The 25,353-nt window shown below is 32.6% G+C and overlaps 3 protein-coding genes across 3 annotated transcripts; all 3 read right to left on the bottom strand.

Moving 5' to 3' along the window:
• Positions 1–6,694: 6,694 nt before the first annotated feature.
• LOC118055355 (aspartic proteinase nepenthesin-1) lies at positions 6,695–8,538 on the bottom strand. The gene has a single exon (XM_035067235.2). The coding sequence runs from the start codon at positions 8,125–8,127 to the stop codon at positions 6,805–6,807; it is 1,323 nt and encodes a 440-aa protein (XP_034923126.1). The 5' UTR covers positions 8,128–8,538; the 3' UTR covers positions 6,695–6,804.
• A 2,782-nt stretch (positions 8,539–11,320) lies between these two features.
• Positions 11,321–14,531, bottom strand: LOC118055356 (uncharacterized). Its single transcript, XM_035067236.2, has 4 exons — positions 14,373–14,531; positions 13,807–14,037; positions 13,241–13,460; positions 11,321–11,763 (listed from the first exon to the last, which is right to left on the bottom strand). The coding sequence occupies exons 1-4, from the start codon at positions 14,501–14,503 to the stop codon at positions 11,500–11,502; spliced, it is 846 nt and encodes a 281-aa protein (XP_034923127.1). The 5' UTR covers positions 14,504–14,531; the 3' UTR covers positions 11,321–11,499.
• A 1,221-nt stretch (positions 14,532–15,752) lies between these two features.
• On the bottom strand, positions 15,753–21,517 carry LOC118055357 (probable LRR receptor-like serine/threonine-protein kinase At5g63710). The gene is made up of 11 exons (XM_035067237.1): positions 21,284–21,517; positions 20,074–20,244; positions 19,187–19,316; positions 18,951–19,022; positions 18,326–18,469; positions 17,924–17,989; positions 17,553–17,623; positions 17,323–17,466; positions 16,884–17,225; positions 16,369–16,763; positions 15,753–16,280 (listed from the first exon to the last, which is right to left on the bottom strand). Exons 1-11 carry the CDS (start codon positions 21,300–21,302, stop codon positions 15,969–15,971), a joined length of 1,866 nt encoding a protein of 621 aa, XP_034923128.1. The 5' UTR covers positions 21,303–21,517; the 3' UTR covers positions 15,753–15,968.
• Positions 21,518–25,353: the final 3,836 nt, after the last annotated feature.

Here is a 25,353-nt window from a genome sequence, read left to right as displayed (position 1 = left end):
GAAATTAATTTTTCAAAAATTATTAACATGTCACTTTGAACGTAAAACAAATATACATTGAAATGTCGTTCTTCCATTAAGCCTAGTACAGCTTGGTACTTTCGAGTAAATGGATACCATTATGAAGGGACCCCTTTGACATGGTAGCATCGCACTCAACAATCCCGCGTCGAGCATGGTTAACGGTTTCTCAAGTGCTTGTTCTTGGTCAACCTTAACAACTCATGGTTATTGAAAGCACTACTAGTTAGCATAATCCTGTCTGTACGACGTGCCATTGACTTTTCAACAAATCAATTAGTTAACCATATAAATAAATAAAAAAATTAAAAAAACAAATTGCCAACAATCTATATACAATTATTAAAGAACATTAAAATTCAAAAAAAAAATTAAAACAATTCCAACAACATTTATACAATCACTAAATTTATGAAAAAGTTAACAAAAAAATTCAACAATCTATATACAATCTTTAAAGAACAGAAAATGTTTTTTTTAAAAAAATTAAAACTTTCCAATAAAATTTATACAATTATTAATAACAAAAAAATTCAAACAAAATTAAAAAATTACCATCAATATTTATGCAATTATTTATAATAGAAAAAATAAAAAATAAAAAAATTTCAATAAATATTTATACAATTATTTATAACAAAAAAACTTAAAAAAAAATTCCACTAACATTTATACAATTATTAAAAATATAAACAAAATATGTATAAACAAATTGATAAAAAAAAAACACAAAAAAAAGAGAAAGAAAAAGAATGATCTTACATTAATGTTATGTTTTCCCGAGCCTGATAAGAGGAAAAAAAATCCAAACAGATAATTAAATAACAAGAGAAGAAGAGAAAAAAAAAAAAAAGGAGTAGCCAAACCTACACGTGGAGGAGAAGAGAATGAGTTGAGGAGAGAAGGCGAGAGAGAGAAAGAAAGAAGAAGATTTGGAAGGAGGAGAGAAAAAACTACAGAGAAAGAGAAAAAAAAAGAGGTGTGCATGTTGATTTTGATTTTAAGGATTTTGGTTTTATAATTTGGGGTCTTTTTACCGATGAAAAATTAAATATTAATATTTTATTTTTTCATTTCATGTTTCCATCGGTCAAGTCTAATTGAGATTTTTTATTTAATAAATAATTTTAAAAAACACGTCAAGTATTACCAACATCTTTACTGTTGGAAAAAATAAAATTTTTTATTTTAATTATTCCGTCGGTGTTTCCATCTATCAAGTCTAATTGAAATTTTCAATTTAGTCTAATTTTTTCAGAAACCCGCCACGTATCACCAATGGTAAATAAAATATGAATTTTTTTTTTTTTTTCGTTGGTGTATCCATCTGTAAAGTCTAATTGAAAAAGTTGATTTAATCCAAAAAATTTTATAAATTCGCCAACTATCACTGACTCCTTTATCGATGGTAAATAAAAATTAATATTTTAATTGTTCTATTGGCGTTTCTGTTTGTCAAGTTTAATTGAGATTTTCAATTTAATCCAAAATTTTTAGAAACCTTCAAACTATCAGCGACTACTTTTTAGTTTTTTGGTGATTTTATCTATAAATTACAATAATAAACAATGCAAGTAAGAAATGAACATTACCTTAGTTATTGGTAAAATACCGACGTACATTAACAATCGATAATCCCGTATGTAATGAACATTAATCAACATTGCAAGTGAGAAGTAAGCAATACCTTAGCTCTAAGGAAAATACCAACGTACATGAACCATCGATGATCATGTATGTACTGAATGGTAATAAACAGTGCAAGTGAGAAGTGAACAGTATCTTAGCTCTCGGGAACATACTGATAAACATTAACCATTGGTGATCTCGTATGGATTGAGCACAATGAACAATGCAATTGAGAGGTGAAAAGCTCCAATGCTCCCTAGAATATATCGAAGACTTTAATCTATTGTTGTGTTTGTTTATATTTTCATCATCATCATATCCATCACAATTTTTGTATTTCATTATGTATCTATCCTATAAATACTTAAAATCACAACAATACACACAATAATACCAGATATGTGTAATAATAAAATCACATAAAATAAATGTTTTATTATGATTTAATAATAAATAAACATCATTGTTATTACATTAAAGTTAATTTAATCTAGAAATATTACATTATAAAGTTAAGTTGATCCATCACAATCTTCAATTTCATCATCATCATCATATCCATCACAATTTTGTACACCGATTTCTTCGCTATCATCATCTTTACTAACTTGTGTATGTTTGTTGGTTCTCAAAACATAATTTAACTCATCAACGTTAATATCAACAAAAATATTCTCAACGATGCAAAAATTTGAATTTTCTTCTAAGTTATTAGATGAAACAACTCAATATGGATTGACTAACTTATCAAGGTGAAAGACATTATCTCCCACAATTAATTAATCGTTGCCATCATAAACAACTTGGACATAACCCTTGATTTTTCTTTTCATTATGGAAAATCAATCAACTCATGAATGATCATTTCTAAAAGAATAAATGTATGTATAATAAACTTTCTAGCATTGCTTGGCGAAAATAAAGACATCATCAACATTGTGGAGTCTAGCCTTTGTATTAATTTTGACTAAACCATGATAGGGATCTACTTTGATTCCTCTGTCAATGGTACCATACCAATAGAATTTGAATAAAAACACTATATTCTACTTGCTATAATATTGCAATTTAATGACCTCTTTTAACTTGTCATAGTAGTCAACTTCAAACTCGTTTGAAGTCGATCTCTTAACCCCCACTGTTATATGTCTTTCTACCTTGATCATACTCTTCATTATGAAACATATTTTCGTTGATGAAATACTTGTTATAGCACTTCACCTTTCTTTTAAGACCTAGGCTTAGTAGTAATTCAAAGTAACACTAACATTTCCTCCTAATTGATAAACTTGGTACATGAATTACATTAACAACATATAGAGTATTATACTTACTAAATAAAAAGCCTCAGATCATCGTAGTTAAATAACATATAATTATGTGCTTGTTTGAATTCTATTTTTACCAAATATCTTCTCCTCGCAGTATTTTTTGGCACGGGTCATCCAGGATGTGAGAATATTGACAAGTTTATGCTCAAAGGCACTTCCCCACCATCGTTATGCCTTGGAATGTGATTGATTCTTATTTTCAAGTGAAGCTCAAAATAGTATGAAATAACTATTGAGATCTCTTCAATAATAGTATCTTCGTATATCAAAGCCTTAACATGCACCTTGTTTTTTTTACTTTTATCTTAATGTTGAACAAGTTCCTGCATAGAATTAAATGAACGTTTTGAATTTTAAAAAAAAGATAATAGAATTTTAGTTATGATGCTTGTGTAATCCCTAACTTCTTTAATGAATATATCAATGTATATTGAACTAGGCCTCCAATATTTTCCTTAAACGATAGATATATGGATAGATGCTTCATTGAGTTGAAGAAGGATAAAAGAATATCATCTCAAGTTTGTAAATTGTATGGACGATATTCGTTTTGAGCGTCTTCATGTGTTGTATCTGCAACTTGTTGGAACATATATCTCTAAAAAAATGACTCATCACATATCCTATTTGGTAATAAATACCAATAAGCTAGTGGAATAAGTGTTTGGATAACTATATGGTAGTCATGACTCTTTATTTCATACAATCTGCAGTCCTTTAAATCCATCAACCTTGATATTTCTGAAGCATGTCTATTAGGAAAGCACAAACACTTAAAATATTGGTAAATAAGTAATTATATATTATTATCTAAGACAAAATTGGCTTTGGGCTTTGCAAACCATGGCCCATCATAAACCAGCTCTATATGAAGACATAACAAAACAAAGATATATTCATTTTAGCCTTAACGTTGTCCTTTATCTTTTCTTTCACATCTATAACCATGTTGAAAATACTTTCTAACATGTTCTTTTCAATGTGCATGATATCAAGGTTATGGCGAAAAAGATTGGTTTTCCAACAAGGAAGCTTCCATAAAATACTTCGTTTTATCCAATTTTAGGTCAAACCAAAACTAAAAAACTTCTGATTATCAGATTAAAAACTAAACAGAATGTCATCATACTTTAACACAACATTATACAATTCTTCACTTAACAATAACGACGATTCAACATCCCTTTCAACTCCGCCAATAATGAAGTCATTTCTGCTTTTTCTATACTTGTAATCCATTGGCAAGAACCATATGTGGCAATAAAAAAAAGATGATTTACCATCATTTGTTAACGTGAAGGCCTTGTTATTTTTTTATATATTATGAATATGTTAGTTTCCATGTGTGCTCCAACCAGAAACCATTCCATACGTAGAAAAATAATTAATGGTGCATATCAAAGCTACCTATGTCTGAAAATTATGTTTCCTCGATACATCATGTGTTAAAACCCTAAATGACCACAACTACTTTAACTCATTAATCAATAGATAAAGAAAAAACATCTATATTTCGACTAAGACTATTAGGACCGGGTATAACTGTAGATAAAAACATAAGTTTCGACCTCATACACATCCTCGGTGGCAAGTTGTAAATCACTAATATCATTGGCCAATAAGAATAAGGAATAACATATGACCTTAATGGATTCAATCCATCTATACATAACTCAAGATGAACTTTACTTGATTCCACTAAAAATCATGAAAGCACCCTATTAAAATGTTTTTGGGCTTCACCATCAGAAGGGTACACCATCACTTCTTCACCGTATTATGTAAATTATATCATGTCATGTGCTCATCAGTTTTTTTGTGACATGAATAACATTCGCAATTTAGGTGTAATTGAAAAGTATCTAAGTTTTCTAAGTGCGACAAGAGTCCTTCCCTTGCCTGTTATGTGTTTATAACAAGCATACCACATGTTCTATTATCATAGATTTAGCAGCAGAAAAGTTTTCTTTTAGCCTATTCTCCTAAGGTAAGATTTTTTTCTCCCATTCAATATTTTTTTGTAATCGGCCTCACTCAATCTATGATCTGACTTGAATGTGAACACATATGCAATGACCAATAATTTTTTATTATTTATGTATCCATCCCATAATTGTTCATCAGAGTCTTTTAAAAGATCAAAAAAACCTAATCGTATCTATATAAGGTTCTTCATTTACTACTGGAAATTGATCGACATAACCGTAATTCATTATCATCACATCTATAACCATATTCCTATAAGGATTACTTTTGTCATCTATAACTTCATGCACATTACTAGAACTAAAAGTTTACCCAACCACCCTTTCTACCATGGTCTTGTGAGGAACATATGGTTCTTGGTGTGCAAACCAACACATATATATCTTCATGAACCATTTTTGCAGAAGATGCATCGTTACAACATCTGGATTAAGAAACTTTTTATTTTTACATCTCTTATATAGACATGTAATATCGCCTCCACTAATATTTCTTGAATTTGATAGTATATAGTTAATAAAACCCTAAACCATGTTACAATAATTCATCTTATACAACCCTTCTGGTGAATCTCAATACATCCATGAACAATCATCTATTACTTATGTCAAACCTATATAGAATATTGATGATAACATTGATTAATTAATTACATAAAATAAATAAATAACAAAATATTGGTTCAACTTAAATTTATTCAAACTATTTTAATAGTACAACTAATTTATTATCAATTATCTATATAAATTTAATTTTCTATACATTTACTAAAAATTTCAACTCAATAATAAAATTGACAAAATATAAAATGAACTCGTTAGATAAGTCATTATTTAGTCCATCACAAAACACTTAAATCTCAAATTCAAATTAAATTTCATCAATTTACAAAAAAATATAATTTTATAAAATCTCAAACAAACCCTAACATATACAAATCATACATTCATATCACAAATTTATATGGATAAAAGCTATAAAACAAATAAACACCTAAACAAAATACATTTAGTATAAAAATATTCAATAAAAATTAACATTTTAAAATTAATTTCAAATAAAAAAATGGGTAATTTTGCTTGCTTGAAGTGGAGAATCCTCAATAACATTTTAATCAGAACAAGGATATTGAGAAATTAAGTGTTGGGGTGATCAAATTTATAATATGAGATTGGTTTGTGATAAAATTAGGGGGTGGGGGTGTGCTGTTTGGTGCAAAGAAAAATGGAGGAAAAAGAAAAAAATGAGGGGCGGGGGAGAGGAGGATTGCTTGCCAGGTTGTAAATTAAATATTACAGACAGACTTACTAATAAATTTAAATATGTCGGTAATTTTTTCTGTAAAAATAAAACATCAATGTACTTGGTTTTTTTTTTTCATTTCTTATTTTGTTACTGTAATTCCCTTGGTATATATCGAAGAAATATTTATATTAGTGTTTACCAATAGATACTGCGATGACATATTAAGTCGAAAATATTCACCATAATATACAGACAAAAATATTTTGTCAATGTATCCGTTTGTATTTGTCAATTTTCTGGTAGTGTGTGTCCGTCTGTATTTGTCAACTAGCTTCCTTTTTATTTATTTATTTAATTTATTTCCTGATATAACCTATGATAGCTTGCTGAGCTGAAAATGTTGCATCTCAAGTGTAACGAAACAAGGAGGAAGAGAAGGTTTAGCCAAGGTGCTGGCCTAGAAAATGTTCACACTAGAAACCTTGATGGAAAATACTGATTTTATTGAATCAGATCATCTAATAAATGTAGCAAATTTCTGTAAAATCACACAAACAAGCACACAAAGAAATAACCTAAGTACCACACAAGCTCAAAGCAGATCACATGGTGTAGGAAGGAATGATAAAGTTTCCTTCTCAAGATCATGGAGCACCAACATGTTTTGCTGCTGAACGTTGCCAAAAATAGACATGCCACTTGAACTCCCCATAGCCAAGCAAGCTACTCCCATGCTTGAATCACCTATCATGTAGTTTTCGGCCGGCAATTCCAAGTCTGCTCCATCAAAGTGGAATACCAACTTGGGCACCTCCATATTAGTCGAGCCTGATGGCAATGTAAAGCAAACGTCTAGCCCTGTCGAGCCAGAACTGTCGACGGGTAGATTAATCTGAGAGGTGAACTCTTTGGCTACCAAGTCAAAAGCACTTTCTTCTAAATAGGTTATTGTAGTGCCAGAGTCAATAATTAGGCCACCGCTTCCGTCGTCTTGGAGTGAAAAAGTGGATTTCTTGATAGGTAAGCGAGTGTCACCCACCGATATTCCTTCAAGAGAAAGATAGTAAAAAGATGGCTGTGCTGGGCTATGGATTAAAGGGGTGGTTTTGATGGCACTACTTGATGCATTCACACTAGCTAGAGATCCCATCAATAGCGTGCTGGTTTTTGTGTCATCAACAGTGGTTAAGCAATAAGAGAACTTGGGCTCCTTGAGTTGAGAAACCAATGACAAGGGTCCACGGCCAAGCCCCACCAGGCCAGCACCTTGGCTGAATCCACTTCCTTCATTATCTGCTCCGCAACCAAATGCAACATTAGGAACCGAAGCCTTGCCAAATGTGAGAGTTTCGCTTGCCAGAATCCCTTGTGTTGAAGAATAATCGCCATAACTGTACTGGTATTCACAGCCCTTGTTGCAACTGGACTGGGGTAGTGCTTCACATAATTGGCTAGAACATGATAGCTTAGAGAAAGAAGAGGACTTTTTCGGATCGAAAATAGGGGTCGATTGATCAAAACACTGTGTACAAGGCTTGCACTGAGTCCATATCAAGTCACTACCAGTGTCCAAGATGGCAGAGTATGTCTCCGGCGGCGTGCCAATCGCTAGCTTCATCAAGAACTCACCATTCCCTGGAAGAACTGGAGCTTCAATCTCAGAACTTGAAGATGCTACCAAGGCCATTGCTTTGAGCCTTTGCAACCTGTTTCTTCCACGCTTAACCCCGTGTCGAATACGCTCAAGTTTCGTCAAGTTCTTACCTGAATCAACATGTTTGAGCCTAACACGAAAGCCCTTTTGCAATATCTTCGGATGTTCTAAAGCTCGCCGTGACGTAGAAAATGCGGGAGAAAAAAATATGGTAAACATCGCCAACGCCAAAACAAAACACAAAGAAGTCATCCTAGCCATGATCGAACAACGCAATCACTTAAGAAGAAAATGTTTGCTGGAGAGAAAAGATGGACGGGTTAGTGAAGGTTAATTATATAGGTTAGCCAAGGAAGAAATGGTCTTGCATGATGGACTTTGGACTCTACAAAAAAGGAGAACAAAATGGAGGAGGCATGTGTGAAGAAGACTGGGAGATATTACAGGAGATTGAAGAGGGTTTTAAAGTGGAAACCAAGACATTTGAACTTGTAGTGAAGGTTTAGATAACATCGGTCGTGATAGTGAAACCAAAGGCCGAGTCATGAGTGGTGGTTGGGAAAAATGAGACTGAACTCACATGTTTGCTACAACCATTTTGAGAAAGAAGGATGACAATATCTTAATCCCATGCAAGTAATTTACAATCCAGGTCTATCCAAACCAGATCTATCCGTAACAGGTCGAACCGAGTTTATATCTTAATCCCATGAAAATTTTTTTGCTGGAGAGAAAATATGGACGGGTTAGTTAATATCCAAACCAGATCTATCCATATTAAGATGGATAATTTTGTTTTTTTAGACTTCACTGCCATTTGTCATACATATATTGATGAGTATATCATAATACTTGTATTCATTTGCTTTTACCAATTGTAGTTAAGGCTAGGATCCTTAATTTGTCATACATTTGTCTTTGCTTCTTTCTATCTAGTGCAATATATTTACAGAGAAGTTGAAGAAAATAGTTGAAGTTTGGTGAGCTAATTGGTTTACTAATTATAATTAGGTATTGATGGAACAAAGTTTGTTTGATGGTTCTATTATGGCAGATGCCATCTGTGCTTTTACACATCCGTCTTAATATTTTCTCTCTTTTTGGTTAGAAAAATTACCCATTCACCAAAGAAAAAACAAGTTAGCATTTTTGGCTTTGACATTAAGAGTTAAATATTGATACAGATTAATGTTATGGATTAGTCTGCTCTCTTCGTACAAATAATACATAATTTTATGATATTCCAATTATAATTATTTATTATTTATAACATATGAGAAAAATAAGCGCAAAAAAAAAAAAAATCATATCATGTTCCACTAAAAAGTGATAAAAATTATCTTTTATTAAAATACTATTTTTTTTTCCCTCATGTTTCTCTTTTTTCCTTGTGTGTTACAACTTGAATACCTGGAATAATACAACTAGTAATGTTAATATATATATATATATATATATATATACATTGTCATGATCTTGATATATTTATAGGGAAATGGAACAATTCATGATTTTTTTTCTTGATTATCGGATAATATTGGCATATGACCTTAAAGAAATTGAGAAAATACGAGGTATAACTTCTCAAATATGAGAAGATCTCAAATTATGATGGGACAATGTGGATTGCTCATGAATCATTATATAAGCAATTGTCCTTTGAGGGAAAGAAAACATCACTTTCTTGAACTCATCTCCGAACCTAACTTGGAAAATGAGTTGGAGGAATGTGAGCAAAGTCTAAACAGCAGAGCCATTACATTTAACGTCTCTCTTTTTTCAAATCTTTCCTAGCTCCTTTGCAAAAAATGGTATAGACATTTGTGTTGGAAGGAAAGGGTAGGAGCACATTATACATCCAAAAAAACATACATCAGAAATTAATTTTCGCAAATAATTAAAAAAAAAAAAAAAACCTAAAAGGCCTCCCAGTGGGTCCTTCAAAAGAGCATTGTGAATTTGTTCGCTGCTTTCCTTTTTTTGGGTCCTTTAAAAAAGAAATCCAGCCATTTAACTTCTTGTTCTTTCAATTTGACCCTTTCACATTGAGTTGATTTGAATTGAACTTGTATCAACTGTTAATAGGATGGACTCAGCTGATTAGTTTGAAAAGCTCTGAAAAGAAAAGAAATGCTCTATTACAGTGTGTGTGTGTTTTGGGTGGCTTTCCTTTCAGTACAAGGTTTCGCAAGCTTTTCTCCCGACACCTACTCTTAGCAGGATGAAACATTTCAGGTGGGTCCAAAGGAAGGAATTTGAGTGAAGATACCTCATACTCAATCCTCACTCAGACACTCTCCCAAAGGAATGCAAAGAGAGTTTGCTGACCAAAAAGAAAAGACAGACATTTGAATTACAATACAAAGTTTCGTATACATGACAGTCATGTATGGGGTAAGCCTTGCAGCTTTTAGCATCTTATACTTTGATCAAGAAATATAGAAGCTTGAGTAAGCAGATATTTGATGTTCGAAGACTGTCTAAGTTGCAAAAACCTCATGGCAATTTGTATGATGATGTAACCGCAACAAAAGCAAATCTTAAGATGAGAAAGACAGCCAACAGTTCCATATATTTTTTTTATGGTAAGATCAGTTTCAGCTAAAACATAAAAATTTGTAGAGAACTAGCGGGAAAAGGAGAATTTTTAGCTGAAATGTGGAGGACAATTTATGCAGGTGAGTATAAAGAACATGATAGTTCTGAATCGCTAGTTGTGGATATATTACTAGTGGATTATGCAGAAAATCTAGCATACTTATTTATAAACTAGTTGTGAATATGTTACTAGTGGATCATGCAGAAAATCTAGCATATTCATTAAACTGATAGGACAAAGCAATGCCTAAAAAGAGGCTTTTTCACACCAAACAAATAGTGTAATAAGAATAACACAACTTTAAATTCAACCATTAAAATAGACTCAAATTTTGCTAAATAATTCTACAAAATCAATTCTATTTGAGTTTGTAGGTTAGGAAAACCCTCAAATTAAGCCCAGATGATTCTATCTGAGTCGATTTCAATATATTTCTGTTTTATTTTCAGATTTGTAGTTTAATTTTGAATTTTATATTTTCTGTTCTATATGAACTTGAGATTCTGATTTTCCTTGTAAATGTTGGTTTTCTAAGCTAATTAAAGTACAAGCACAGTACATCATATTAGAGAAAAACATTTCCACAAAACATACGAATTACAATTCTGATGATGATAACCCTTTTCGGCAACAATTCGCAACAATTCTGTTTTTCTTTGCTTGTTGTCTTCTTGAGCGTTGTTGAGGCAGAACCAAAACAATAATTCCAGTGTTTGAGATAATTCAAGACCATTTATAGTTAAATTATCGAGCGAGGTGTAAATTTTCAGCACAAGGTGAATTGTAAGCATGATTGACGACATTCAACAAAAACTGCTGCAGTTCCTGGGATTATAGATATTTGATCCAGTGAAATAGAACATCAATAAAAGTCCGTGTAATATCACTAAAGAGGAAAGAGGAATAAAATAAGCAAATAAAGCCAATTCCAAATTTCCAATACCTTCGCGACAACCTACCTTCAATTCTCTTTTCAAAACTCTAGTCATCACTTCCTACTTGTTTGGATACAACATACAGGCAACTAATTGTTGTCATAAACCAATTCCATAAGGTTGCTTCTGTCGAGATTTATTCTTACCCAACAGTTTCATCTGGTTTGCATGTTCTTCTTCGTCTTCCAGCTTTTTCCTCCAAGCAGCCTCTTCCTTTTGTCTTTGAATCAGCTCTAACTCACGAAACCGTTCCTCCTCTTTCCTTTGTTGCTCCAAGGCTTCTCTTCTCTGTGCTTCTTCCACCCTCCTCCTATTCTCTTCCAGCATCTTATCCAGCTCTTCTCTTTCTTTTCGAGCTTGTTCCTGAGTGGTCATATTCATGTCAAAATGTGCACGAGGCCAAAATGACAGAAACATCTAATGAACTGGTTTTAAGAGCAACAAATTTCTGATACTTCTAGCTTCTTTAAAAAAGAAAGAAAGAAAGAAAATAAAAGTAAAGCTTATTCATATGCTTTCAGCAATAAACTTTGATCAAAATAGATATCGAATGGTACACTGTTAGGCACAGAAGAAAAGGGAACTGATACAAATTGAAAGAATTAACGGTGGTGCAGTCCGCTTACGTATGACAGACAGACCAGGTAAATCCAAATCTGAGATGGTTAATGTAAGTGGTTAGAAGAGCAAAAGAAATAGAGGTGGGGAAAACTAACTTTAGGTGGGACCAACTCAAATACTAATCTAGGTTCACGGTTCAGCCTTATCTAGGTTCACGGTTCAGCAGATAAAAATCTTTAGATTCTGGCTTTGCACCTACTGTGATTTTAGTAAATACAGATATGTTCTTTACCCAACAGATAGATGACTGATCCGAACATTCTTTGCTCTTAGAGCTCCCCTCTTTGATTTAATGTTTGAAAACTACAATGCTTGGACAGTACTTTAAGGCTGTTTAATGTTAAGACTTAACTCAACCATGATTTAGCTGAAACAGTCTTTGGTATTTATCTCCTTTAGAAAGAAGTTAAGCCCCAAGTTTAGGAATTATTGGAGAGAACTACAAACTCTACATGCAGGAGCACCTCCACATCATAATTGGTCTTGCCCACTGTAATAACCTCCTATTACTCACTGCCTCAGTTCTATCCCAAATCTTAATGGTACTCTGCGGAGACTTGCCACAAGTGATTCTATATTGCCAATATCTACATGACAGCAAACCTAAGTATTTAGTGTTTTCATCTTATGATGATACTTGTTAGAAACAACAGTTGAATGCCGGGGGATTCGGTCAGTTCTCCATTGTTCAGGGACTTAACCCAAAGGGAACTCGAGATTATTTATGCCACGTAAAGGACAACAACATTGGCATTGGCAATGACAGCGAGTGCAAACAGAAACAATTAGAACATTCCTGATAGTGTCAATATTGACAATGACTGATGCAATGGCAGTGGAAATCCCAACTTAAGCCTCAAAACTCAGTATGATATTGAAACACAATGATAGAAAACGCAATAAATTCACAAGACTCAACAATCTATCCTCACACCTAAAAGAAGAATAGAAGTTGTAGCATTAACGAGATGGCTTCAATTACAAGATTGTCAATGCCTCGATTGCTTTTTTTCTCTTCAAAAACTCTTTGAAATATAAAATAGAAGTTAAAACATATGATTACTATATAACATAGGCCACTTCCTTTAAACATTTTACATGTTAAGGTCCTAATTTTTTATGACCGCAAATAAAATACCAATAGGCAGGTGGCAGGTGGAAGCTCATAACCAACCTGCAACAAAGGGACAAGTAACTAGCGAGAGTTCAAAATTCTTACTTCTTTCCTTCTTTCCTCAGCAAGCGCAGCTTCCTTTTCCTTACGAAGTTGAGCTTCAACATCATCAAACAATTTCTTTCGACCTTCTTCTATCCGCCTCTCTATTTCTAACTGAACTTCCTCAGAGTTTAACTTCTCTTCCACATTTTTCCGAATGGATTCTTCCAGTCTCCTTGCAGTCTCTTCCTCTAATAGTTTTAGTATAGCCTCTTTTTGACGCCTGATAGTGTGTACAAAAAAAAAAACAGTAAGAGTCATTCAATAAGCAAGCAAAAGCTATCCTAAGTAAATTGCAGATTTCCACTTCGAGGAAGCACACATAAACAAGAAAATAATTATTCATTAAACAACGCATGTTAGAATAAGCAGTGGCTTACTAATTCAAAAACCCATAGAAGCTAATCTGTCACATGTCAGAACTAAATATCAACCTGCTCACTGAAAAGTGGCAAAAACCCAATTGGATGATAAAATAGGGATAAAAATTGAAGAAATTTAAAACGCACATCACTAAGCTGTTAGCAATATTAATAAGATGTCAGCAAGAACATGCATAAGATATTTACCTTTTCTTCTCTTCCTCCTCTTTCTTTAGTTTCTCAACAGCATTTTTGGTAGAAGCAATACTTAGACTTCTTGACCTAGGCAATGAAGATAGCGATTCACTCCTACTTCTACTTCTTTGTCTTCTACGCCGCCTAGGAGGTGTTGGAGACCGGCTTTTACGCCTCCTATAACCAGGCGAACGACTGCTCCGATGGCGACGAGGAGGTGGAGAATCAGAATCACTTCTTCTCCTGCACTAAAAAACTCACAACTTTACATCATCACAACACACCCTTTTAAGAATAATCAAAAAGCCACTAATAGGAACATCAATTCGCCTCCATATTGTACCAAATTTCACTGTAAGTTCGAATTTAAGAACCAAAAAAATGCCATTGCAAGATTGAATAAAGATGACTTCAAAATCACAACTTTACAACATTGCATAACACCCTTTTAAGAGTAACAAAAGACCCACAAATTGGATTATCAAATTACTTCCATAATTTACTAGATTGAATTTTTAAGAACAAAAAAACAAGGAAATAAATAGTGTCATTAGCTTTTGATGCAAAGAGTATGTGACCTGGATTGAGAATTAGAATAAGGAGATCGGCTGCGGTCAGCCCTTCTGCTTCTTCTACTACGGTGGTTTTCCGCTGGCGACGGTGAGCGCCTACGCCGGTACGACGGCGACCGAGAGATGCTTCTAGCCATCGCTCTTCATTTAATTTTACTAGCCATAACTGAGAATTTGTACGAACTGTGCTGGATTATTTTTTTTAGACGGGCCAAGGCCCAATCTACTGTCTCGGAAATGCGCTCTAGTCCATTTATTCCTGATGCTTTTTCTTTTTTCTACAAAAGTAAAAAAAACAAATGATTTGCTGCAATTTATTACCTAAAAAATGCAATTAACATGATTAAAATTCTGAATTGACTTGTAATTACATTAATCAAAATCTAATCAGACTTGTAACTCAACTCTTATCCAAGTTAATCTCTAGTTGAACCCACCATTTTTATAGTTAAAAAAGTGCAATAAAGATAATTTATATTTATATTTTATATATCTTCCTCTTTTTCTTTTTTTTTTTTCTCATTTTCATTCCTTCCGGACAAGAGGGAAAAACCGCAATATCTTGTTTTTCTCATTCCTCTAGTTTCATTCTTTCTATTTTTTTTTTCCTTTCACTCTCTTGACTTTCAAATAAAATGTTGGAGTGTTTGTTTTATGTTATAACTTATTTTTTAAATTATTTTTATTAAAAAAATATATCAAATTGATATTTTTATCAATTATTTTTAAATAATTTTGATATATTCATGTAGAAAAAAAATTTTAAAAAATTATTTTAATATATTTTCAATTAAAAAAATTTTTTAAAAATATTACACAAACTAATTATGTTACATCACTGCATAGAATCATCCGGGGGTTATTAGATATATTTAATCAATCAACTTGAATCCTTAACTTGAAATATTTATCCTTCCTCCCAACAACTTTGATAAATCATGATTCTTGAGATTTTTGGTAATGTTTGGAGTTTTAAAACAGAAAAACCAGAGATAATAGAAATAAAAAGAATATGTCTACTTTTTATTTTGAAAATATGAGATTTATTTTACATTTCTATCTATATTTTATTAATTAAATCTATTTCTATTTTTTTCTATGTTTTTTCTATCTCATAACACTAACTAAATATAATTTTAAATTCGTCATTTAAGCTTCAAGTCCTCCTACCATAACTTCTCATGTCAGCTTCTGCATGTTTCAACTTTCAATCTAGAAGACTGTTAAGATGAAATTTAACTGGCAATGTCCAAGCATTAGAAATAATAAATAAGAACTTGACAACTTGTGACTCTTCCATCCAGCCCTTTCTTCTTCAGACAGGGGACAAGGGAAAAGGACCGAACAGTAGGGAATTAACTGAAGAGTCATCTCAGAGGCAGATCATTACCAGACAATACCAGATCCTTACTGCAATTGTAACTGATACAAGACATAGAAGATGAAACTGGCATGTTATATGCCCGCCCACATGGTTTAGTATGTTTTTTCCAGAGATTTTCTAGCTTATGTACATCAATCTACAGGTAACACATAGTACGTATATAATCATGCATTAGTTTGATAAGCTTGTCTCAAAATCTGTTTCATGTTGGAGAAGCTTTATCTTGCCTTGGACAATTGAATAGCTTCTTGGTCAATGCTCGAATCTTCGGACCAAATATATTGCTGAGACATGCGTGAGAATTCTTGGTTCCTAGCATTCTCATGCTGCTCCCGCTTCGCCCATCTCTCGGCCAGACCTATTCCTTGCAGCATCTTCACCACTCCTGCCATTGTAGGGCGGCCTTCAGGTGAGCTCTGCGTGCACAGCAATGCAACCTGGACAATCGTCTCCACTTCTTTGCGGTCATAAGTTTCCAAGTTTCCATCCACTACGTCATCAAGCCTGTTTTCCCTCAGCAACTTCTTGATCTGTACATCATATTTCCACCATTTTAAGCATTATTTAAGAAGCATTTGTGTAAGTGGAAAGAAATAGACGCATGGCATGCAGTCTCACATGGTCAAGCAGAAGAACATCCTCTTCCTCCTCGAGTCGAGAAAGGTCTATTGCACGCTGACCAGTTACCAGTTCAAGAAGTGTAATGCCATATCCGAACACATCTATCTTTTCTGATGGTTTTCCGGTGGATAAATATTCTGGGGCAATGTGACCCATGGTACCACGCACCTGAGTTGTAATATGAGTGAATTTTGTGTCAACCAGCTTTGCTAGCCCAAAATCTCCAAGAACAGGTTCAAAACTGTCGTCTAATAGGATGTTTGCAGCCTTTAAATCACGGTGTATAATCTTAGGATTACAATGCTCATGTAGATATTCCAATCCGTGCGCTGCACCGAAGGCAATGCGTTTCCTCGTTGGCCAGTCCAAGCCTTTCTCGCCAGGCTTTAAATCTATAAAATGAATCAAAAGAAAATTGATTACACAAGTCACTGTTATGAATCAATTTAGGAGTGCTATTTATAACATGAAAATCTCAAAGATGGAAAGCACGGTGCTCATTCAAAAAATACCTCTCAAGTGGTATGCAACACTAAGATTTTGCATATATGGATAGACCAGGATTCTCTCAGATGAAGTTGTACAAAATCCAATCAACCTTAGAAGATTTTTATGAGCAGCAACACTAATAAGTTGAACTTCTATCAGGAATGCAGCCTTTCCTCCAGGACTGTAATAATCTTCGAGGCGTTTCACAGCAACTTTCATGTTGTCTGAGAGGATACCTTTGTAAACTTTTCCAAACCCTCCTTGTCCTATTATGTTGCTTTCACTGAAGTTGTCTGTTGCAAGTTGAAGCTCACGCCATGAAAATCTTCTAAGCTGCCCAAATGAAATTTTGCGGTCATCTTCACCTAAAATCACAGGAAAAAAAAAAGCCAGAGTTTAGTTAACATTAATCAACAATTATGTTGAAACCAATTCAACTACACAACCGAAAACAAAATTTACCAGAAACATCAACAAAGATATCATTTTTCTCTTTGTGAAGTTGATGATATCGGTATGCCAAGACAACTAAAAGTGTCAGTAGACCGAAAGCACCACAGCTTGCAGAAACTGCAATTACTTTAAGTCTTGACTTCCTGGTTGCAACTGCAAATGTTTCATGATTAGGTTCCATCTGGAGATCATGCCATGAAGAATAATACAAACAAAATGCAGTGTCTTCAGAAATTAACCTGGAAGAGGAGACCATGACAGGCAAGGTTCTTCAAAGCTCAGGCCACAAGCAATATTAGTCCCTGTAAAACTGAAGATACATAACAATTAATGTCGAGCAAACCAAGCCTGATAACTATGTGCCTACCATTAAAAGATGATAAAAGTTTTAGAACTTAAATTACAAAGAATCACTATACACATTAATCTTGATTTCTATCATTAAATGATGGGTTCTCTTTTAAGCAATATTAGTCTCCTTCCACCATGTTTTCACAGTTAGGAGATTTCTTTTCACCAAGTTGATGAGAAAGAAAGTGACCAGCTATGGTTAGACAAATGAATCCAAACAAAAGATGATCAATCAGATGAAGATTCGAGTGGGATTTACTTGAATGTTGCAACTGAAAAGAGTTTCTCTGGTATTCTTCCTGTTAAATTGTTAGATGAGACATCCCTGTCAAAGAAAAGGAATCATGAGCAATTGAACATAGTACGACCATAGGTAGAGAAATATAACTACAAACAATATGTAAAAGGCTACCCAGCCATGTAAAGCAACCAAGAATTGTTTTAAGAATGATGATATTCGCAAGAGCAAGACCACCGAAAAGCCTTGTAGAACCTCATAATGTTGATTCCTTGATGGAAGAAACAGTAAAATGACTGAAATTTAAAACAAATCCATGTTCTAAGAAACTGTTAAAACAAAGATGAAGTGTGCTGCTTCATTCATATAAGAATAAGAAAGCAAGGAAATATGACTCTTCAAGAGGCATTAAAGAATCCTTACAAAATTTTTAAATTGGATAGCTGACCCCAAGTGTCAGGTATCGAACCACTGAATTTATTGCTGGCAAGATTCAGATTTTTTAGCTGCACCATGCTGCCCAGATAATCAGGCAAGGACCCTGATAGATTATTGTTCCTTAATTCCCTGCATGGAGAAGGGTAGGTTTTAAAAAACATGGCCATAACTCACCACCAGCACTCATACCTCCTGGAAACACAAAAGGTAATCTTCTTTTTTTCAAGTCTAATATGGTATGTAAATAAGATCATAAAAAGAAAAAAATATGACATTAAAGTGATAGTTCTCCTAGATTAGTATCGACTTTAACTTCATCTTCTACCGTTCAATTGCATCGATCTTAGTCCCGAAACTTTATATTCATGTTAAGCAGTGGAAGTGGTAGGTTTTGTTGACAGTAGGTCTTACATCCCGGAAAACTGGGTAAATTATTGCGATCAGTACTTTCACATGAAAAGATCAGATTCAATAGGGACATCAATTCGTATTAGAAATAGATTGGTTCACATTTGGGTTGGCTAAACTGTCTCAGTTGATAGTTAGATGAATGCTTCTGCAAACGTAAAACTGAAAATCCATGTGAATTACAAGCTAACCAAAAACTCACAGGGAAACCAGAAACTTCAGTTTAGTGATTGCAGGTGAAAGAGTTCCTGAAAGTCCAAGTGAATTCAAGCTCCTGCAAAGTAGTACGTTCACAGAGTAAATGCACTGCAAAATTTACCGACGAAAGCACTGTCAATCAAGGAAGACTCAAATAAAAATGCAGCAGTCCCTCTGGATAACAGAAGTGTATTGCAAAAATAGGCAAAACAGAAGTGTATTCCAAATACATACACTTACAGGAATACAACATGTCCATTTTTGCAATAGACATGAGTCCAACTAAAGCAAGGGCTCACTAAATTAGGATCCCAATCTATGTGTCCATTGGAATCATTGAGTGCCAGTAGAAGATCTCTTAAAGCACCACCTGAACATTAGAGAAAGTTGAAACTTGTCAGTAAATATCTGATGCTCGGTAGAAGGTAATGACTGGCAGCAGCTCCCCATATTTCTTTAAATAGATATAGTATTTTCAAAATGAAAACAGGAAGAGACAACTATATATTGTACCTGTCTCATTCATAAGCATAATTGGCTATACAAGTTAGATTTCTGGATATATTTATATTTATGTTGTATAAATATATCCAGATTTGAAGAAATTATAGTGAATTAATAGCAGTTTTCCAAGACATAAAGCCATTGAGTTTAAGAAGTGTAGCTTGCCTTTCTGCTCTCGAGCAACAATAGAAACATGCTAAATGATGACAGAAATTGTTTTCTTCTTTCCCTCAAGATCAAAATCATAATAATTGGGTCCTGATAATTTTCAAAATCAAAACATTCTGAGAAATGTCTGAACAGAGTTTAAATGTGATGTTTTCTTTCAAGACTACCATACTTCCACCAAGATATTAATTCATGGATTTACATTGAGCCTGAAATCAGTAAAACTATTTCCAAGGAATGATACTACAGAGGGAGAACAAAGCTAAAAGAAAAGAAATGAAAACTTTTAGAGACTCCCAAGCTTAAAGAAAAGAAATGAAAACTCTTAGAGACTCCCATGATTTTTCAAATGCCAATGATCCACTTTTTGAGGCCAGGATACATTTTCAGGCCTGAAGTTTCAAACTATCTCCAAGCCTTATATCTTGTAAAGCAAATTGTAGATAACACCATACCTTCAGTGTCAGGTTCCTTGGATGAATTAATGATTTGTAAAAAATTGAGCAGAACAAGACAGTTGATAACTAGTTTCAGAGGATTCCTGATGGAGAACACTCCAAACATGTATCCGAATTTGTTGTAGCCGAAGGATTCAGCAGCAGACCTCTTGCCACCACTTGGATGCTCTAATAAAGCAAAGTTTTATCAGTTTAAAAAACAAAATTAAGTGGATGCTCTAATTTGACCATTACTCCTCATTTAAAGTAATAGACCAAAGCATTCACTATTGATTTCACTAACAAAATATATCCTTCTTTCTTAAGATCATGCACTTTAGGTTTAACTTTTTTGTATGCAAGTTTCCTTTATGCTTGCATCTAGACTCTAGGAGACTCAATTATGCTACCCTAATACGGCCTAAGATGGTGAAAGAAGGAAAAGGAGAGCAAACCAAAAAAGAAAAACATTCTATCAGGTGGTCAGAACAAGTTCAATCTAAGCTTCTTCACATCCCATAAAGAAATTTCATACATAATTCTGACAAAAAAATATTCCCATGATCCTCATCTTCCACAAAAAAAGCATCTGATGGGAAAATGGAAGCTAGAAATCTACTTATACCCACCACACACCCAAATGAAACAAGATAGATTTTGTTTTTTCTTATCTTTTTTTCATTTTATTCTTTCTTTCTTGCCGTTTAAGGAAGTTTCCCTATAAGAATACATGATGTGTTACTTTCACAACAAAGAGACAAGTATTATTTTCCCACCACAAACTTTGCAGGACCATAGATGGTTAATGGTCAAGGTTCGTTCAACTTTTCTGTCCCAATTTCTTTGTACAAAGCTACTTGGCTTGATCATAGAACAAGCAATTCTTCTTTATGTTTTCTCTTAGTAGTGAAAAACAGCAGATTAGGACTTCAAATTCATAATCTTTCAACAAAATGATCGTCAACTACAGAACCTAGCTACCATCTCTCAGCATCAGTAATAAACTCAACCAGCCAGTGATCCCCCACGCGGACATACAAAAAATAAAATATATACTATAGCCTGAAGAACAAAAGAGAGAAGCTATGAAATTGACAACAACCAAGAAAGAATTACACAAAAAATCAATCTCTTGCTTGGAATGTAACAGTTGCAAGAAACTCACACGACAAATGTACATAACAGACAGGCAGACAGATAAATCAAGAAGGAATGAAAAGAAACATACCACTATTAACCTCAGTCATGGAAAATGCAGAAGACTGAAAAAAAGGTGGTGGCAAAAGAAGAAAACGAAGAAGCTGAACACAGCCACTATCATGATGATCATAAGGAATAAATGGTGATTAATGCAATGGACCCACAAAGCATTTTGATATGAAAAAATATGGAATTCTTGAAAGGCCAATAACAGAGAATATGAGAGGGACTAGTGGTGTGTTGGTGGCGGACGAGAATGAGAATCCCACTAATTAAACTTTGCGATGCTTTTTCTTGCAATTGGATTGGATTAAGATAATGATTAACACTGTTTTTGGTGTTGTTGCTTGTAAAATATCCAAATTAACCCGGTGAGATGCTTCTGATATATATCTATCAGAAGACTATTAGCATCTGTCTTTAGAGAAGCTTCTAATACGAAATAAACCATGTTCTGCGGAGACAAAGTCAATTATTCCCTAGTCAATTTTTCTTGGCCTCATTAATCTCTTAAAATATCCAAACGTTTGGGTTGCGGTCCGAGATTTGGGATCAGGGTATGCAATTAGGTCAAATTCATGGTATATGGAAGTAAATTTAGTATACATATTAAGTTATTCCATGATAAGCTTTATCTATTTTTCACCCTTATTTTTTCTTGTTTTATCTTTTTACATTTGATTTGTTGGGGATTCAATGTCGTATGATCTTATCATTTTGCATTAATTATTTTTTTAAAAAAATATTGATTTTGTGATTATTTTCAATTTCTTTTTTATGAGTTTATCCCGATCTCATGGTTTAGGTCATTGGTTTTGCATTTTTTTTTTAATATATGTTTTTTTTTAATTGTGTTATTTGTGTTTGATTTTTAAATTTATTATTGTAATTCATTTATTTTATTTTTAAAAAAAAAGAAATTTATTTTTCAAAATAAAAAAAATATTTATTTTTAAATAATATTAATGATGTGTTCGACCTTACATGATATTTTTTTAGAGTGTGGGTTTATTCGGTCAGTTTTATTTATATTTATCTTTTACGTCATGAGTTTTTTAGGTTATAGATTTATCTTTTATTGATTTAAATAATCAAGTTCAGTAAACATAATTGGTTGAATGTCTCATTTTGTATTATTGAATATATTGATCTGCATTCATCTTTTAATTTTTTTTTATCAATTTCTCTTTTGATTTTTGTTAACTATTTTTTTTCCCATTTATTTACATAAATAATTATCAATTTATTTAATTAGATATTCACATAAATGTTTTAATTTATACTTTGATTTTTTTATATAAAAAAACATATAAAATAATCTTCATACTTAATATTTTTTTAAAAAATTACAATGTTGGTTATATAACTAGTAATTATTAGAAAAGCCCTCATTGTTGGACTTTACTACTTTATTATGGTTAAATACAAGGGTGGAGCTAGGATTATTTGTTACGGGGGCCAAAATTAATACAACAAGATATAATATTTTTTAAATTTATTATACATGAGTTGTAAAAAAAATTGCATGATTTAGTTTTATTCAAATAATTTACTACAAACATATAATGATATTTATATAAGGTAAGAGGTTTGGAGCAATACCAAATTGAGTCAAAGCGATAAAGTTAATTTCATCTTTATAATGTATCTATTACTTTAATTTTGTTGGTCTTTATACCTATCAAATATAAACATACAAAGTATATAAGAAACATTAGCTAAAGCGAAACATTATTTATGTTTGATAAACTTTGAAATAAAGTAAAAAATAATAAAGAATGATTCTTACATATTTATTTTAGTTTTGCTCGTCGTTCTTTCATAAAATAGAAATCATTGATTATCAAATCAATTGTGAATCTTTCAATAATTTTTTTTATATATATATATAGACAATCAAATAATTTGCAAGAAAATCATCCTCCATCTGATTGCAAAGTCTTGTTTTAATATAATTTTTATCGCTGAAAAAGTTCATTCAGTAGTTGTTGTTGAAACAGGAAGAGTTAAAATAAGTCGAATCAACCTGCTAACGAGCGGATAAATTATTGATTTTTTTGCTTCAACCAATCATTGATATAAATAAACAATCGATGACATGTTCTTTAACTTTGAATGATTTGGTACATCAAACTCATAATGTTGCAACTAAAGTCGCAAATGAATTTTTTTCTTGGTCAGAAAAATCTTCAAGATAAAATTTGTCAACAAATAAGTATATATCTTCAACATTGAATAATTTATAACTATTTTTAGGATTTAAAGTTGTGCTCAACTTAAGAAGCTCGATCGTCTACTCATTGAATCTATTATTTAATTATTGCAATTGTTGATCAATGATAGCTGTAAATATATCAACTCGGTAGTGATGTTCAACTACTATTGATTTATTTTTTTGTTACAGCGAGATCATTCTACATTAGAAAAATTAGCATTCATATCAGAAACTTCAATGTCTTAATGCTTACAAAATGATGTTACTTTTTCTAAAAGAGTTTTCCAACCATTATCTCTGAACTTCTGAATTAAAGTCTTTGTGGTAGTCACTAGATGCATAACATTTAAAATGTCTTGAGATCTTTGTTGCAGAGCTTTACAAAGCACATCAGTAATTCCCATAACATTCTTCATTATATGTAAGATGGATACAAAATCAAATGACTTTAGCAACTTAAATGAAAAAACGACATCATTACATTGAGAATAAGTAGATCCATCTAAAGTATGTTCTTAAGAACCAAGCAAGTTGCCCCATATATTTTTATCAAACTGCAAATTGATTTGAAATGCAAACTCCATCTACTATTTCCAGGTCATTGTAAACCACCTACTTGATTAACTCTTTTATCCATTTCAATCTCACCAATATCAACTAAATGTTCAATTGTAGCTGCTTGAAAAACTCATAATTCATCAATATGCTTACAAAGAGCACTAACAATGTTAATAATAAAAATCAAATTCTGAAAGAAAGTGTGAACATCAGATATTTCTCTAGTTGTAGTAATAAGAGCCCATTGTAATTGATGAGCTAAGCAATGTATATAATATGTATAAAGGCAATCATTAATGAATAAAGCTTGTAAACCATTCCACTCTACACGCATATTACTAGCACCATCATACCCCTGACCCCTAATATTTTGAACATCAAGATTGTGATGAGATAAAACAAAAGAAATATCTTCCTTAAAAGTCAAAGCAGTTGTATCTTTGACATGAACTATATCCAAAAATCGTTATCGTATAAATCCACTTCTATCAACAAACCTAATAACAAGGGTCATTTACTCTCTTCCGGATTCATCTTAAGCTTTATCAATAATTAAACAAAATCTTGCATCACCAATCTCATGACGAATTGAGACTAAACATTTCTAGCAAAGACATGCAAGATTTCTTTTTGAATTTGATATAAGGTGCATTTAGCATTTTGTGGATCATTATCCAAAACAAGAACACCTATTTATTCATACATGATGCTAACATTTCCACCATTTCAAGAAAATTACCTTAGTTTTTTTATTCTAAACGTTTATCATGCCCTTTAAAAGCACATGCTTAAAATGTGAGCTAATGAACAATATCTATTGAAGCTTTAATACGCAATCGATTATTTAGATTTTCTTGAGTAGTTTGCCTTTTAACTACCTTCTCAAAATGACATGATTGATTTTTAAAATTTTCCAAGCACCTGGTAGCAAATCTATAAGCTGAATTTGAACTTTTTTCCATGTGAGTCAAAAAACCACACCGTTCCCTATCATAACTTTCTTTCAATAATTGAATCCTTTAACAATAAATGTATTTGATCCTGGCTTTCCAAATGGTTTAGTTGGAAATAAATAGCAAGGAAAACAAAATGCAGTACTTTTCTCTGAATATTCAACCCACAGATAATTTTTGAACCAATAAGACTGAAATCGACGATGATTTTTTTCACTAGTTAGTAGATATTCAAACATCAAAGGCTGATATGGTCTCAAATTAATGTATGCCGTTTGAATGTCATCTTATTGATTAACCAGGTATTTTCAAATTTGAGAACGATTGCTTGGATCTCTAATTAAAGTAATGTTGATTCTAGTAAGAGGCTGC

Source organism: Populus alba, chromosome 1 (genome assembly GCF_005239225.2).
Source record: "Populus alba chromosome 1, ASM523922v2, whole genome shotgun sequence".
Taxonomy (NCBI): Eukaryota; Viridiplantae; Streptophyta; class Magnoliopsida; order Malpighiales; family Salicaceae; genus Populus; species Populus alba.
This window is presented reverse-complemented; position numbering and strand designations above follow the sequence as displayed.